Source organism: Nuphar pumila, chromosome 10, assembly GCF_984573655.1.
Source record: "Nuphar pumila chromosome 10, dmNupPumi1.hap1.1, whole genome shotgun sequence".
Taxonomy (NCBI): domain Eukaryota; kingdom Viridiplantae; phylum Streptophyta; class Magnoliopsida; order Nymphaeales; family Nymphaeaceae; genus Nuphar; species Nuphar pumila.
The window spans coordinates 96,693,881-96,709,760 of NC_143258.1; the positions used below are offsets into that span (position 1 = coordinate 96,693,881).

The window sequence follows — 15,880 nt, forward strand, 5'->3', positions numbered from 1 at the left end:
GTATATTTATGAATGATTTTGTTTAGAGAGAGAGAGAGAGTAATGCAAAGTTATAACAGTGATTCTATCAACATAGATTGTTGTAGATGTTTATTCATCTGCCGTAAAGTAGTAGCTGGGAAAGAGATGGCCCGTTAAATTGGTTGAGTTGGTTACAGGCTCCAGAAAGAGTCCTCTCTAGTGAGTCCTCAATATGCTCTATAAAGTAAGTTCTGGTCAGAATCGGAGGGTTGCATTGAATTACGCTTTTAAGGCCCCATGGAAACAAAAAGAGTGAAAAGCTTTCCTAGATAAATGGCTTTTGACAAAAATTGTTATTAAGGCATGGCAGTGTTCAAAGCTTTCACAACTAAAATGCTCTGGTCAAATTCTTAGTAATCTTTCAGAGAAATTTCACTAAGATTTCTATTTGCTAGCAATTTAAATGTACCGTTAACCCATAATGAATGCTGAGAAGATTACTAGTATTATGCACGAATAGAAATAATTAAAATATGGGAGTAGAAAATAGAAATGGAAACAAACTGCCTACCAAAAAAGAAAAAACGCAACTGTTAAATGGATAGTATCTGGCTCTGTACAAATCTGATATAAATATATATAGATATATATAATCTATAGGTTATGTGTTCGCAATGTATCAAGAACGAATTCAAATGCAGATATTGTAGAATGGTGAAATTTCTCTTTGAAAAGGAGAAGATGTAGGTTCGATTCCCGCTATCTGCCCATGGTGATGTAATGTAATATGATAAACAATCCGGTAAAGTTGATATAGATCTCTCTCTCTCTCTCTCTCTCTCCTGCATTGAAAACAATCTAATAAATGGATCCGTTTACAAAAGAATATACAACTTGTATCAGTTACAGGTATGCCAAACATCTCCTAAGTTTAGGTGCTGATGTACCTAGAATATTTAAGTCATTAAATTTGACAAACACGGGTCTCCATGCCGTTGGATCTTGGATGAAATATGTTGATCCACTTTTTTTTTTAGTTCCATGTACAGGTTCTATGTCTTGGCTTGGCAGAATTTATTATTTGTATACCTTATGCAATACCTGAGGACAAAGGGGCTGTGCCTACATCCTACAGGCCTTATCTGTTCCAAATGTGGATCTTGTGACAGTTTTTTTTTTTTGAAAGGCAAGCTGGGGTTAGGCAGACCCCCACCAGTTAATATTTAACGTATCACTGGGTTTTGAACCTGCAACTTCCCACCACAAGGAGACGTGCACTGACAGCTTCTGCCAGCCACGCGGAGCCCCCGTTGGTAGCTCTAAATTGTTGGTTCCAGGATCAGACTTGGCTGAGGAACAAAGAGGTTGGAATGGTTATGCAACTAACAACTGAGACCCCTCAGTTATGATAGTGCAGTAACCTGCCAGCTATCTCAATCGACCCTTATTCATTGTCCATGCTTGGCAAATTTAGGGCTGCACATGACTGAGATCGAGCAGAGCTTGGGCTGGCTCGACTCATTTACCAAAGTGGTTGTTCAAGCTCAGCTTGAGCTCGATCTGAATCCACGATCAGCTCAAGCGGAGCTAGAGCTAGATTTGGCTTTTCCCAAGCTAAACAAAGTTTGGTTAAAAAAAAATTTAAAACAGGGGATGGGTTCAAACCCTCCACATCCCTGTATAGGAAGCAAATGTCTTAGCCATCAGGGTCAGACCCTGTTTCTTTTTTTTTTATACGAGACGTATACGGAAACAGGGTCTGACCCTGATCGCTATACGAGCTGACTCAGGCTAATCAAGCTCAATTTCCTGATCAATTAAGCTCGGTTAGTTCACTTACTCAAACGAGTTTGAGCCTAGCCCGAGCTATCTCAGCTCATTGTGGAGCCCTATGTAAATCATATTTTTTCAAGTGCGTTCATATCCAATATCACTTTGTGTTAAGTGGATCCAACCCAACCCTACATGAGTCATATTCCATAAGGGAAGGAGGATTGCAAAGGTAACAAAAGCTTGTAGATGATGATTGGCTATAATCTAAAGGTTTGGGGCTGAAATTGGCAGCAGTAACAAAGTTTCAGGTTTTCAAGAGATAGAGACCTTACTCTGTTAGCCTTTATGGCCAAGAGCCCACCTTGCATTGAGGCATAAACCATTTTACCATCAACATTGCAATTTTCTATTTCCTTGTTTTTTCCAGTAAAGCTTTCTGCCTCTGTTGGTTAGCCTTTTTCCAAGCCACAATACAAAAACAACCTCCTAGATGCATAAAGCCTTTTTCTTCTATGCCTAAGCAGTAACAAAATTTTCTGTTTTCAAGACAGAGACCTGAAACTGTTGGTCTTCATGAATCAAGCCATTTTTACCATGAAGATTGCCTTCAGAATTTTTTTTTGCCTCTTTAGACTAGGTTTTTTCTAAGTCACAAAGCAAAAAGAACCACCTAGATGCATGACCCTTTTTCTTCTGTGTCTAAGCCTTTAAAGGGAAATGGCTGGTAGCCACTCATACAGTGTACAACGTTGCATGTTTCACTTGAAAACTACCTCATGAAGGTGACAACCGTGTCTTGTCCTTGTAAGGGGCCTAATATGTGGTTCAAGTGCATCTTGCAAGGAACATCACAATTTAGTGTTGAGTACCATCATCTCTTCTCTTGTTTGCTTTCTTAAGAATAATGACAATTCACATCATTAACTGATGGTGAAGGGTCACAGGTCAATGGTTGAAATACCAAAGCCTATGGGCAATGACCTCCCCCATTTCCACATGCATGATAGAACAGTGTACCACAATAGCAAAGACCAACCAAACCTAGAGCATTTAGATGACTTGAGCTTATGGGCCAGCTAGGATCCGACCTAGAACAAACTCAGAGCCCGTAACCACTTTGGATAGCTCTCCACCCTTATTCAGATCTGGTTAGGTGTTGACAAGTATCGCCGAGAAAATTTTGAAACGAGGAGAAAAAAAAAGGCCCGGACCAACCAGAAGCTGTTTCAAGTGTTGTCCCTTGACTGAGTATGCCGAAACAATTGTAAGCAGGATCAAACCCAGATTTGGGTAATAAAATAGATAAAGTAAAACTAGGACCTACAGGCATCCACTTAGGACACATTTGGAAGCGAGAAAATGGTAGGAAAAATGCTAAGTAGGAAAGAAAAATGGCCATTTTCCAACTGTTTCAAACAAAAAAAAATGGTAAAGAACTTTGTTTTTTTTAAGAGCACGTTTGGAAGCGAAAAAAATGCAAGTATGAAAGAAAAAACGTACAACTTTTTCAATCATTTCAAACGAGAAAAAAAAATTAAAAGAAAAGTTTTTCTAAAAAGCGTGATTGTGGAGGAATTTTTTCTATCAAAAACTATTTTTGATCAGGGCAACCGTTCACTTACAATACATCTCATCCCATGAGTTGCTACAAGAGCTTCCTCCCTCTCACTACCAATTTCAGTTCTCTCTCTCTCTCATCGACCCCCTTCTCTCATTTTCCTTACATTTTTCATTCTGTTTTTCTCATGCTACACAAACAAGTAAAAAAAATTCATTTAGAAAAGTTAGCATATCAAAACTTCTCATAAAATTTTTTTCCCTGTGAGAATTTTTCTTGCTTCCAAACATGCCAAAAAAATTGATTTTTGTTAGAAAAAAATCTTCCACCTGACGGGAGGGTGGAGGATTTTTTTCCTATCAAAAATTATTTTTGCATTAGGATTTGCCCAGAACATACCTTATTCCATGGGATTGCCACAATAAGAGTTTCCTTCATCTTCATCTTTCTCCTAACCACCACCATTTTCAGATCTCTCTCTCTTGGGCATGGTCGACCATAGGGATGGCAGTGGACCAGGGCGGTGGTGGGGGACAAGGTCTCCACCCCTGCCCATCTCAAAATTCTGTCCTCCATCCCCACCTTCATCTCTGCACGGTTTCGATTTTAACCTTCATCCTCATTTCATGTCCTCCATCCCTGGTCCAAGCAAGGCGAGGCGGGGCCCCATTTCTCCCCGGTCCACTGTCATCACTAAAGGTATTTTACTAACGGGGATCAGGGACGGAGCAGGGCGGGAGAAAGCGTAAGTCCATCCCTGCTTCCATTCCCGCATGGGTTTTAATTTTAACCTTCATCCCTGCCTCTTCCATCTCAGTCCAAACAGGGCGAGGCAGAGCGGGAACCCATTTTGCCCCGGTCCACTGCCATCCCTAGTCGACCACCTCTCTCTCTATCTCTTTGGTTGAACCATCATTCTTTAAGAACCGCTCACCACTATTTTCAGATCTCTCTCTTGGGCGTGGTTGGTCAAACCACCTCTCTCTAAGAGCTACCCACCACTATTTTCAAATCACTCTCTCTCTCTCTCTCTTGGGCATGGTCAACCACCTCTATCTGAGGGAGCTGATCGACTCTCTCTGTCTAAGAGGGGGCTGATCGACCCTCTCATTCTCATTTTTTCACTATGTTTTTCTCATGCTACATAAACAAGTTATATAAAAACTTCTCATGTTCAAAATTTTCTTTTCCTATGATAGTTTTTCTTGCTTCCAAACTTTCTCAAACATGTAGTTTTACGGGTTCAAATTCTTGACCACTATTTGACCATGGACTGATTCCACATAAATGCAGATAGCAGCCTCTCTCTCTCTCACACACACACACACTCACGCGCACACACACACACCAAAAGGAGACATTTTTATCTCCAATTTACAGTGCATAAGAACTGAAAATTTGCACACAATGAGGGAAGAAATTCAATCATACTCTATTGTACGCTTAATTTCTGATATACATCATCTAGTGTTGAGCATTATGACAACTAGCAGAATATCATAAAAAACAAAAATAGGCACAGGTAGTAACTTATGCTTGTAAGCTTCAAAATTTCTACTATACAGTAGCTCACTGATGGCAAAGAGAGATGGAAAAGATCTCCATCGTGGGATGAGAGCATCACTATCTTGCCTATATCGTCTTCCTTGGCACAATTTTCCCTGCCAATTATTCCACACTAACGCTACCCAGCAGACCTGCTGCTGAACATATCCTGCAGGAACATTTTAATGCACATGAACCAGGCACAGGCTGATAACCCACGGTCTCCAACCTCTGGCTAGCAAAAGGTAAGCATCGTCACCCTGCGCTAGTGGTCAAATGAACCTAAGGAATGGTTTCCTGAATTATCCTCACAGTAACCCGGCCACATATTTACATTATCCTGTGATCCATTACATGTCTGATTTGGCATCTGCACGTTCCCCAGATCACCATCAAGACTCATCTGTTGGACTTCAGTTGTTGACAGTATTTTGATGCTCTGAACACAACTGACGAACTCCCTAAAAAAAACCAAAATATTTATAATAAACTGATGAACCATATCTGTGGGACATAGCTTGATCTTTAGGTGATCAGAGCATCCGAATGCCATAATGCCAAGATACACGGCAGGGAGATGGGTGGGTCAATGCATTTCATCAAATGCAATGATGCATGTTTTTTTAGAAATGCATGTGTAGTCACACAGATGAGAAAGAAACTGCATCTGAAATGAATCAGTTCATAACTATGGATGTATGATCATCCCTCGGTCCAGGATCGGCGTCATCTAGTTACTTGAAAAACAGTAACATGCTGGCTCATTTGTGGATGGGAATAAAGACGGGAAAAAAATGAACAAAACAAGAAACTTACTCCCATGGATCATCTCCCACGAGCAAAATGTCATTTTCATGGTCAACATAGACAAGTTTCCAGCAACTAGTTTGAGGATCTTCGAGCTGCCCTTGGATTCCAAACCTGCAAGCAAGGTCATGACGTAGCTCATCATAGCCCTTGTAACGTGTGACATCTATAGACCTCCCAACCGAACCCCGCTTATAAACCTGCAAAGGGAAGATTTGATTCAAATGCTTTTCACAAAATTTTTAGACATCACTCTACAAGATTCACCACTAACTAAAGCTAAAGCATCCTTGGCAGAATAAGGAACTGATTAAGAACAAAAAGGTGTTGCGTATGAATGACATCACTAGAAAGATCAAGAATCATGTCAGTAGTGAAGAAGACTTGCTTGATTTGCATAAAAATAGAAGAAAAGTGATCAAGAACATGAATAAAATTCCTCCAATATACTGAACAGAGGTAGATAGCTCTCACAGACGATTCCTTCTGCCACATGAAAAAGGTTGGTTCTCATGTTATTTGTCTAAAGGTTTCCCTGAATTACCAATGCATGAAAAAAGTCGTAGTAGACACGGAATAGACTCAGAGGTCAGATCATGGATTAAACTGCCACTTTTATACATTTTGTGGTCACATCATGTCTGACACCACTCTGGCAAGAGCTACAAAGGCAACACAGCCTCATTGAAGATTTGTGTGATGATGCAGGCAAACCACAAAAGTTTTCTAGATAAATATGAAATAAGATTGTTGCCTCTTTAAAAACAGTGTTGGGTCACAGAGGTTGAGAAAAATGATACTTCACATGCTTTGTAGTTCATAAAATCAAAGACAGCTACACAAATTTGTTATAACTAGCTGATGATCTTGCCACAGATTCCACACTGGAATGAATATAGACCCTTTTTAGTTGCCATTCATCTATATCCAAGTGGCTTTTAGCCAACATAAGCCGAAGCACAATTGCTAAGAGGCTTTGCATGGAACTGGTAGCATGACAGTGGTAACATACCTTTGTAAATGTCCGCACCCGCTGCAAGGGCTGAGGACGTGAACTCTTGTTAATGAAGCCAGATTCATTAACAGCAGTGCCGTTTGAACACCCAGGCTTAAAGGACGTGTCTTGAACCCCAAATGATTGAGAACATATTCCTGATGTAGATAATTCAGTATCCAAGTTTCTTGGAGTACTATAACCAGAGATTATATTTTGAAGGTCCTTCCCTGAACCAAATCCATTAGAGAACAAAGTTTCTGTCTCTAAGCTGGTGGTCAAAGGGCCATCAATATTGACCCCAAAGAGAAGGTTATTTCGAGGATCAACCTGAATGTCATTATCCTGATGTACGGTTCTGAAAAGAGTTGAAGATGGTTGGAAGGAAGACATGGAGAAATTTTGTTGACCACCTTCCAAGCAAAATGATGTACCAGAAGTTGCATCCAATTGATCAGCAGTGCTATTCCTCAATGGTAAAAGTGATGATGCTTGATCCACTTCCTTCATGGGATGAAACTCATTCTTTACTTGTATATCAGGCTTTAGCTGAAGTTCTTGAACTAAACTGCTATTCGCAGCTGGTTTGGGATCACCTGTCCTGACAGAATATTGTTGTGCTCTATTAATGAAGCTTGAAGAAGCAGAACAGTTATTAGCTGAAGGTGAGGTTGAGCTTGAAGGTGAATCATCATCTGTGAATGTTGAATGAGCCCGTGCAGGCATTGGTCCCCTGGCTGGAGCCTGTAGTTGGCCAGATGAGACAGGCAACAACTGTGATGGTTGACTAACCAACTGAACCTCTTGCTGCAATGGTTTCTCTTGTGGCTGGTTTTGCAAGGAATGCAATAGCTGAGCACCTCCAATCTGATGCAGCAGTGGGTTCTGCTGCTGTTTCTGTTGCTGTTGCTGCTGGAACTGTTGGTATAGTGGAGAAATTAGCTGGTTCTGCATCTGTGTTTGTGGTTGGGGAATCTGCTGAGACAGCAAACTTGTGCTAACTTGTGTTACCATTTGTTGTTGTTGCTGCTGTTGCTGCAATTTTTGCAACAGTTGGAGTTGATTTGGAGTTACTGGTAACTGTTGTTGCTGCAGATAGCTTTGTTGTTGTTCTGATACCTGCTTCTGAAATTGCAAGCTTGATTGTAATGGAGAAGGTTGGAGAGCATTCTGATTGGGAAGAAGGAAGTGCTGCTGGAGCTGCTGATTTGGTGCAGGCAATTGTTGCTGTTGGAGCTTAGAATTGATGAGACTCTGCTGCAGCAGTTGATTCTGTAGCTGAGCCTGCACTGATGGTTGATTAGAAAAGCACTGAAGAGGTTGTTGTTGTTGGTGGTGTTGTGGTTGTGGTGGTTGTGGTGGTTGTGGTGGTTGTGGTGGTGGTTGCTGCAGCTGTTGTTGTTGCTGCTGATCAATAATGCCCGATTTTTGTGTTTGTGGATAAGAATTAATTGCCAGAGCCCTGTTTTGCTGCTGAAGGATGTCAAGTTGTTGGGCAGCCCTGTTTTGCTGCTGAAGGATGTCAAGTTGTTGGGCTTGCGGATGTAACTTGGTCATTCCAAACTGTAAGTTAGGTAAAGGTAGTGCATGGCCCTGAAAACCCAATTGTCGAGATGGGTCATTGATCCCAAGGTTATGTAGTGGTGATGGCGTGATGGGAGGTAAGCAGTCAGCTTGAGTAACCGAACCAAGTAGTTGAGGGTTCTGCTGCATGTTCATCCACTGTACCAAGCTCATACCCTGTAGTATAGGATTTTGAGCATCCTTGGCACCAGCTTCCTCTGTGAGCCAAGGCATTGCTCTTTTGAAGGCATTCTCTATCTCCGACTCTTCATCTGAAGAATATTTACTCAGCATCAACATAATACATTTGGTAATTTAGGCCAATATATCACCATCTCTAAGGCAAGTTTAATGACTCAGCAACCAGGATTACTAAATCAGATTTGACAGCTGGAGGTGAAGGTTTAGAGGATATATCTCCAAGATGCATTGTAATTTGTAAACAGAAAATGAAGAAACAAGAAATAGCAGTGTAATAGGCTGCTAGTGTCATCAGTTACAAAGCAACAGCAATAGTGAATGTAGTCAGTGATTTAACATAAAAATGGATTTTATTGTAACTTCTGCAAACGAAATTAGGAAAAAAAGGATTAGATAGCAATCTATGTCACATGGATACGGCTGCAAACAGGGATATGGCCGTTTTTACGAAGTTTTAAGTATGACTAGTGTATAATGGGACAGGAATGGAAGCCAAAATGGGTATCTGTGTGATATAACTAATCATAAGCAACAGGATTTCTATAAAAAATATAATTACTGGCGTATCAACAAACTGCTCACAGGCTGAGGCCCTTTGTGGATTTGAGGGAGCATCAAAACTTGGACCTTCCAACAGTTGCATAAGGAGAAAGATTAGATTTTTTTAAGATTATATTTCAAACAAGTAAAGCAGACTTCCAGACAAAGACTGGATTGCCCAACCTAAGTTCAAGATCCAGGGTCATCGATATACTTTCAACAGTGCTTTTGTTTCCATAGGCGTACCTGGCATTCCTGGTTGTCTGGAGAATTTGGGTCTAAAAAATGGTGGAGGGTATAAATAAAATGGAGTTGTAACTGGTTCTATCTCCCAAAGAGAAACACGGTTCTTCCTCTCACCCGCAGTAGATTCATCCCATCCAACCTGCCAAAGCAAATAAAACAATGACAGACTGGCCATAAGAGATGACATAGATATTATTTATAATTTATAAACTTAATAGAGAAGCAAACCTGAAGGTTGCGCCAGTGTGAATTCTTCCATCTTACAGGATCTATGTCACTGATACCAGTGATCGTGCCCATATACCTCCGCACCCCAGATTCCTCAGTCTCAAACATCATTCTGAACCGCATGCCAAGGGAAATCTGTGTTCCATAGACAGATTTATGATATTTGGAGAAGGGGACTACAAACTCTGAGGGGCTTGCCCTGTAGAACCATGCAGACAAAACAGACAGCAATACCAATTTAATGAAAATCAATGATGGACATTAGAAAACGAGAGAAAGAGATACATGCCACTGAAATTTACCTTGGATTATAGAAAACAGTAAAGGGGCTGTGGTTTGCAGCAGCATGTGCAGCAGCAGCAAGAATTCCTATATGCATACTGTCGCTGGACAAGACTGATGATGAAATAGCAGGTTGCTGCCGATTAGCATGTCTTATACCCAATAGAAGCTGTGATTTCTCATCCCTGTTGAGAAAGAAAAGGGAAAGGAAAAAAGTAAAAGCTAACAGTACAAATTTGAGATCAGGATTAACAAATAAGAAGATGATGAGTAGAAACTAAAAGCTAATATGAAAAATCTATATACCTTATAAATAGTACAGAGTCACCAGCAACAAGCCTCTTTGCGCTGACAAACACACTCCATCCAGTTGTCAGAAGATGTCGTTTTGGTTGACCTGGAAAAATATGTGTATGCATATTCCATCAGCAAAAGGTCTAACATGCAAGAAATGAGTGCTCAAGTGCACACCAACTTTGTCGAATTCAGAACTAATCCAGGATGATTCAGTGGTTTATTGCCAAATCACATGGACAGTGTAGAGTTTCCCATGTTCCAACTTCCAACACAGGTAGTAAAATCTTCAGACATCAGTATCAACCATAATTAATGGCATTAAAAGTCATGAAAAACAGCAGAAGATGTAGAATATTCATATACCACGATAAATATGCCGAAATGTCCATGAAACATCATGCAGGTCCCTGACAACTAGCTCTTGAGCTGGCGGTTGCATTGAGAAATCCTAGAGAACCATGTTAATATAAGCACAACAAGAAAATCAGAAAGAAAAAATCCCAAGCGAGAAGACCGAAAAGAAAAACAGGCACATACCAGAGGAGGGAAAATCTTTTCAGCTGCACGCCGGGGCACAGAAAATCCACCATGTGTGCTCGTATCACTGGCTGTGAGTGTTTTACAGAAGAATTCTGTTGGCTGCCTGCTTTGCTTAAGACCAAGATCAGATGCCAACAATGCATCCTTGTCAAGCTGGAGAACCAAAACATTAATCAGAAAAGTGCCTAAATATTTATAAAATAAGGTTAAAAGGATAATAAATTACAGCATAAACACAATCTACAAACATATCAAGAGAACATACAGCACAGTAGTCAGTAGTGTACTATGCATAACCTTATTTACAGGCTGAAGAGTCATCTGTGCATAAACCTCATCTGTTTCTGCATCAGCCTGAATATCAAACAGAGCTCCTCTGAGTAACAAGCATTTGATCCAAAAGCCAACCAAAAGAAAAAGAAGAAATGGAAGACATCTGGAAACTACCATACATGAAGGGTGACGTTGTGTAGTATACAAATCAGTTTTGAAGGAATATTAGGGTAATTTGGGATGTGCCCATCAGTTTCCTTTTGCATGGAAGCCGCAACCTAAAAATACAATATCCAAGAATGGTTTGAACTCTAAAACACAGCCCCTAGAAAAAAAACACAAAAGATTGTTTTATCAAAGTGAACAGACATACCTGTTCACTGTGACCTTGTGGGAAGTAAACCACAAGGCTACCAACCGGTGGCAATGAAATCAGTGGTCCAGCACAGGCATGCCACAGCTCTGAATTGATAGTTTTTCGTTCTGTATTCACATTAACAGATGTAGAATGATGAAATAGAACAATATGGTGCTAAAATAACATAAAGAAACACAAAACAATCAAAACCAGCAAGTCAAAACAGAATTCAAAGCATTATCCAACTGTTTCTTTATCCTGGCTTTCTAACATCTTCTGATAAAAATCTACATCATTGACTACATTGTTGACTAGACGATATCACATATCACTAACATGATTTATACGAAGTTCAGCTGCCACAAAGCTCTTATTCCACCCAATTAGATTAGATGACACCAACGTCTAACTTATCCATGAAATTTGGCACTGCTACAGAAACTTGCAGAAAAATGTTTCCCAACAAAACCAGTGTAACAGAAGGTTCATAGTTCTTGCATGGGTTGCCAACCGGTTGGATCTAATTCAAACCCAGATGCCCCCAAACCTAGACCCGAAGTGCCAACAGGATCAAAATCCTGATATGACCACGTGTAAACTCCTTAATATTTCAATTTGGGCTTTCTCCAGGACCAAAAAGAACCAAACCAGATAGCATGGTGCAAAGCTCCTATCTTCTCCTGCCTTTATGTCAGAAAAAGTCGGATTTGGGTTGACACAAGCATCAACTAGATCCAATTCAAATCCAGAGGAAAATTCATTCACTAGATTGAGATCCTACAGTCAGGTGAGAACAGGACCATTCTCCAATCCTCATGTGGATTTCCAGGTACAACACACCAACTGTTGAAAAGCCAATATTATAAGTTTTTCTTCACCCAAAATTTTCTCTTAATCTAAGGGTTACAGGAGAACATGGCACATATGTCATATACGATAATTACGGTATGTTTCTCAGTGCAAGTTCCATAATGCCACCGAGATACAATAGACAAAGTTGCGTAAACTCTCTATTGTCAACTTCTGGAATCCACCAAACATTCAACTAATAGGAAATCCTTGAATACATGTTTTCCTTTTCTTAGAGGTAAACCATTTGCTGGGTCATCTGACCAATAAACAATGGCCAAGTTTCAAAAACAAAGGTAATCAAGTTCTTGATTTCATGTTGATCTATGAACATACTGTCTGAAACACTTAGGCAGGTATGGAAACTTTTGTCTTCTACTTGCTGATTAAAAGTATGATTCTGACATAAAACATAACAAGAAGGTTACTCATCAATTCTACAATGGAATTAAGCCTCAAACTGTATCCAGGTTCTGCAAGTTCATATTCAGGAGTCCACTACAACTGCTAATCACCCACTATGAACCAAAAATATACTTCTTTTCATATTGGTGATTGAATTGGTTTAGATACTAAGCTCTGTTTGGGAGCCGGTGTTGGAAGGTGTGATGAACTGGGTAGATTTCACAACAACATCCTTGTGGGGAAGTTGTTGAAATCCATGATTTTGTGTGCCATCACCCTTCTAATCTCCACTCTAAGCTCCCTTCTCCACCCCAAAACTGGGATGCCAAACGATGGTAGTTCCGTGAATCCATCGTTGAGGCTCCCAACACTAGCTCCCAAACAGAGCCTACACTAAAACAACTCAACTAGAAATAGCAGTCTAGCCGCTTCACCCGCAGCTTTTGCATGTAAGACATTCAGGTGAGCCCTAAATTTAATACTAAATGGTTTCCTAATGAAATCTTCAGTTTAGCAACGAAAATTTTCTTCACAACGTGAAATAGTATTTTTCACCCATGACAAGGACGACGCTCATTTCCTATGTGGAAAACGACCTTACACTTTTCAAAGATGGCCGACTTTTTATGGCAGCAATAAATAACACCAGATGGGAAAACCATGTAATCCACAGGCATCCAATTACTTCTGTTACTACTACGTTAAAAAATTTAACGTATCATCAAATTATACAAGAAAAGTGACCAACTTATTTTCTTGGCTCCACGCCATTCTTTTGCTTTTGGTTGTTTGCGTTCTAAAGGAAACTCGGCGGTTGATAGGAAACTGGATAAATAAGGAAAGAACTTCAATGCAAAGAAGCTCATCAAAGTAATGCAAAAGAAAGTTCAGGATTTAGAGTAAAAGCAAAGTATGTTGTCCACAAATTTCTGTTGAATCAAAATCCAAAGAAAATTTCAGTCAGGAATTCAACGAGCTCTAACACTTGTTCTTCAAATCTGGAAAACCCCATCAGTCCTCAACTCCTAGGGGAAGAAGAAGAAAACATGGAAACTGTTTGGGAAAACCAAAAAATGTTGAGGAACTCACCTTCGCCAGAATTAGTCGAAATCCCGCTAGCTGTGGGAGCCTTCATCTCGAGAACTTGGAAATCTTTCACCGGCGAGTTCGAGCAGAACAAATCAAGCGAGCAATTTAACACCAAAGTTGGCGCCAACTAGCACCATCCAACTCTTGGATCCCTTCTTCCCATTTCGGAGAAAAGGAAGCAAATTGAGTCGGAACCTCTCCTCAGAATCCTGAAGAAAAAAATCGAGTTTCCCCCTTCTAGTTAGCCGAAAAAACACGATTTTTCTCTCACCACCTTTGCCAGAAGGCGAAATTTCGAACTCAGAGATGTGGAATCAACGACCAGAAATATTCGGAACTAGGAAAGGAAGTGCCTTAGCAGATGGATGAGTAGTTCCGTGAACTCTCGAGTTGCTCCTCAGTTCAATTGAGACCTGGAACTAAATTTTTCTGCCGTTTAAGTCAAGCTAACGCAGTCAATTGCAGGTGAACCACCGGTATCTCCCCTCCGGCGGTTGGCTGACGACCTCCCGAGCGGAAAATCCCCCCAAAAATGACGAATTTCAGACACAAAAACCACGAAATCGTCGTTGGTTTACTCTTCCCGACTTTGCCGGAAACCGCCAGTACTTGAGAGATCACCACTCTTCAGAAGCCGGAAACCCAAAGTGCGACGACTCGCCACTGCCGCAAAACCATGAAATCTCGCCGAAATCGCAGATTCAGGATCCCACCTCTATCCAAACCCAAAGCTCGGCAGCCGAAAAACGTTTTTCTTCGACTCTGCCAGAAAATCATGCCACGACAGAGCTCTCTCTCTCTCTCTCTCCGGCCAACCGAGAGTCCACTAGAGACAGGCCGGGAGCTCGACCCACCGTAGCCGGAAACAGCCTTGAAGCCGCTCTTTCAGGCAGCCCGGAAGCTCAACCACAGCCCTACGTAGATATCCGATACACCGGCGCCGGAAAACTCACTCGCTGTACGCCGGGAAGGCGGAGCGAGACGAAGGAAACGAGCTCGGGGAAGGCCGAGTAGGAGGGAGTCGTCGGATAATCTTCGAGGCTCGGAGTCCGAGGGTGTTTCCGGGAATTCGCCGGGAAATGACGCAATAGGGATCGCCCAGGCGGAGCCGCTCTGGCGCAGCCGACATCAGGGAGAGCGTGGCGCCTTAGCAACACAAAAAGAAAAGAAAAGAGGAAAGGAGAGAGAGGGCGGGGCCGTGCTGGTTCCGGCGCTCCACCAGGACAATTCCGCCGGCGGGCCCCACCAACCCAGAATTTTACCCGAGTGGACCCCATCCTCCGTGTTCACCCTTTCTCTCTCTTTGCCAGGCTCTGAATTTGCGCACGCACACATAGAGACAGATCAAGTGATCTGCCAAACCACTTTGAAAAAATGATTTGACATCCTGACCGTCCATTGAGGTTGCCAATGATGATGACATCATTACGTTTTTTGTTGGGTCACTCTCGTGTTACCGTCTGGACCAATGTCACAAATATCGATAGCAAGATAATTTTATCCAGAGAAAATCTCAAGATAAATTCAAAACGTGTTTAAAAATCTTCAGAATTTTTTTTAAAATTGTACGAAAAAAAAGGAAAACAATATTAAAAGCAAATCCTTACCCTTAGGGTAACCACCAGTTAAAAAAGCACCCACACATCTTACTTAATTCTTGTGGTAAAAGCTCAAAACTCGAATTAGTCCTACCCAATGTTGCCGGTATCGCTATTCAGGTGAATTGGCCGATACTGATACTCGAGTGAATAATTCTGAATCAGCCAAAAAATAATTAAAAAATATCATGAATCAATTAGAATGTGACATGTGTTAAAGCTATTGAAATAATAATTTAAAATTAAATTTTAATATTTTATTAAAAAATAGCCGATTCAAGAGTAAAGCCTATCAATTTTCTGCCGATACGGACAACATTGGTCTTACCAAGTCCAGGTTTAGTCATACTCAATCATATGATACCAACACCTCCAAATCGAATCCAAGTCCAAGCCCACATGAGTTTTCTTAGCCCAAGTTCAACCCATTGACAACTCCAAAGTACTATTGATTTTACCTTACCTATAGTACATTTACTAAGAAACAAGCTCCTAATTCGAAGAAAAGGTTTCGGAGGTTTTTGGGAAATGTGCACCATACTTTACACGTGGCAAGTTCATGTTCGGTTTTGCCTTTTTCAATTTTTCTCTTTAAACTATAATTTTTTAGGTAATTAATAAGGATGTTATGGGTATTTTTCGTCTCTGCTTTACTTTTATCTTCTATTTTAAATTTTATAGAATTATAAAATTCCAAGTATTCTGCCGCAAAACCTGCGCCCACCTCACGTGCTCCCCTCGTTTTTTAAAAGATGTTGGAAATTATTATAATT

At 40.8% G+C, this 15,880-nt stretch overlaps 1 protein-coding gene across 1 annotated transcript; it reads right to left on the bottom strand.

Moving 5' to 3' along the window:
- Positions 1–4,703: 4,703 nt before the first annotated feature.
- On the bottom strand, positions 4,704–14,681 carry LOC149827487 (auxin response factor 16-like). Its single transcript, XM_090019395.1, has 13 exons — positions 13,510–14,681; positions 11,182–11,291; positions 10,988–11,086; positions 10,833–10,889; positions 10,533–10,688; positions 10,359–10,443; positions 10,005–10,095; positions 9,719–9,883; positions 9,417–9,615; positions 9,189–9,327; positions 6,657–8,473; positions 5,654–5,844; positions 4,704–5,298 (listed from the first exon to the last, which is right to left on the bottom strand). The coding sequence occupies exons 1-13, from the start codon at positions 13,553–13,555 to the stop codon at positions 5,103–5,105; spliced, it is 3,351 nt and encodes a 1,116-aa protein (XP_089875521.1). The 5' UTR covers positions 13,556–14,681; the 3' UTR covers positions 4,704–5,102.
- Between the last annotated feature and the right edge of the window lie 1,199 nt (positions 14,682–15,880).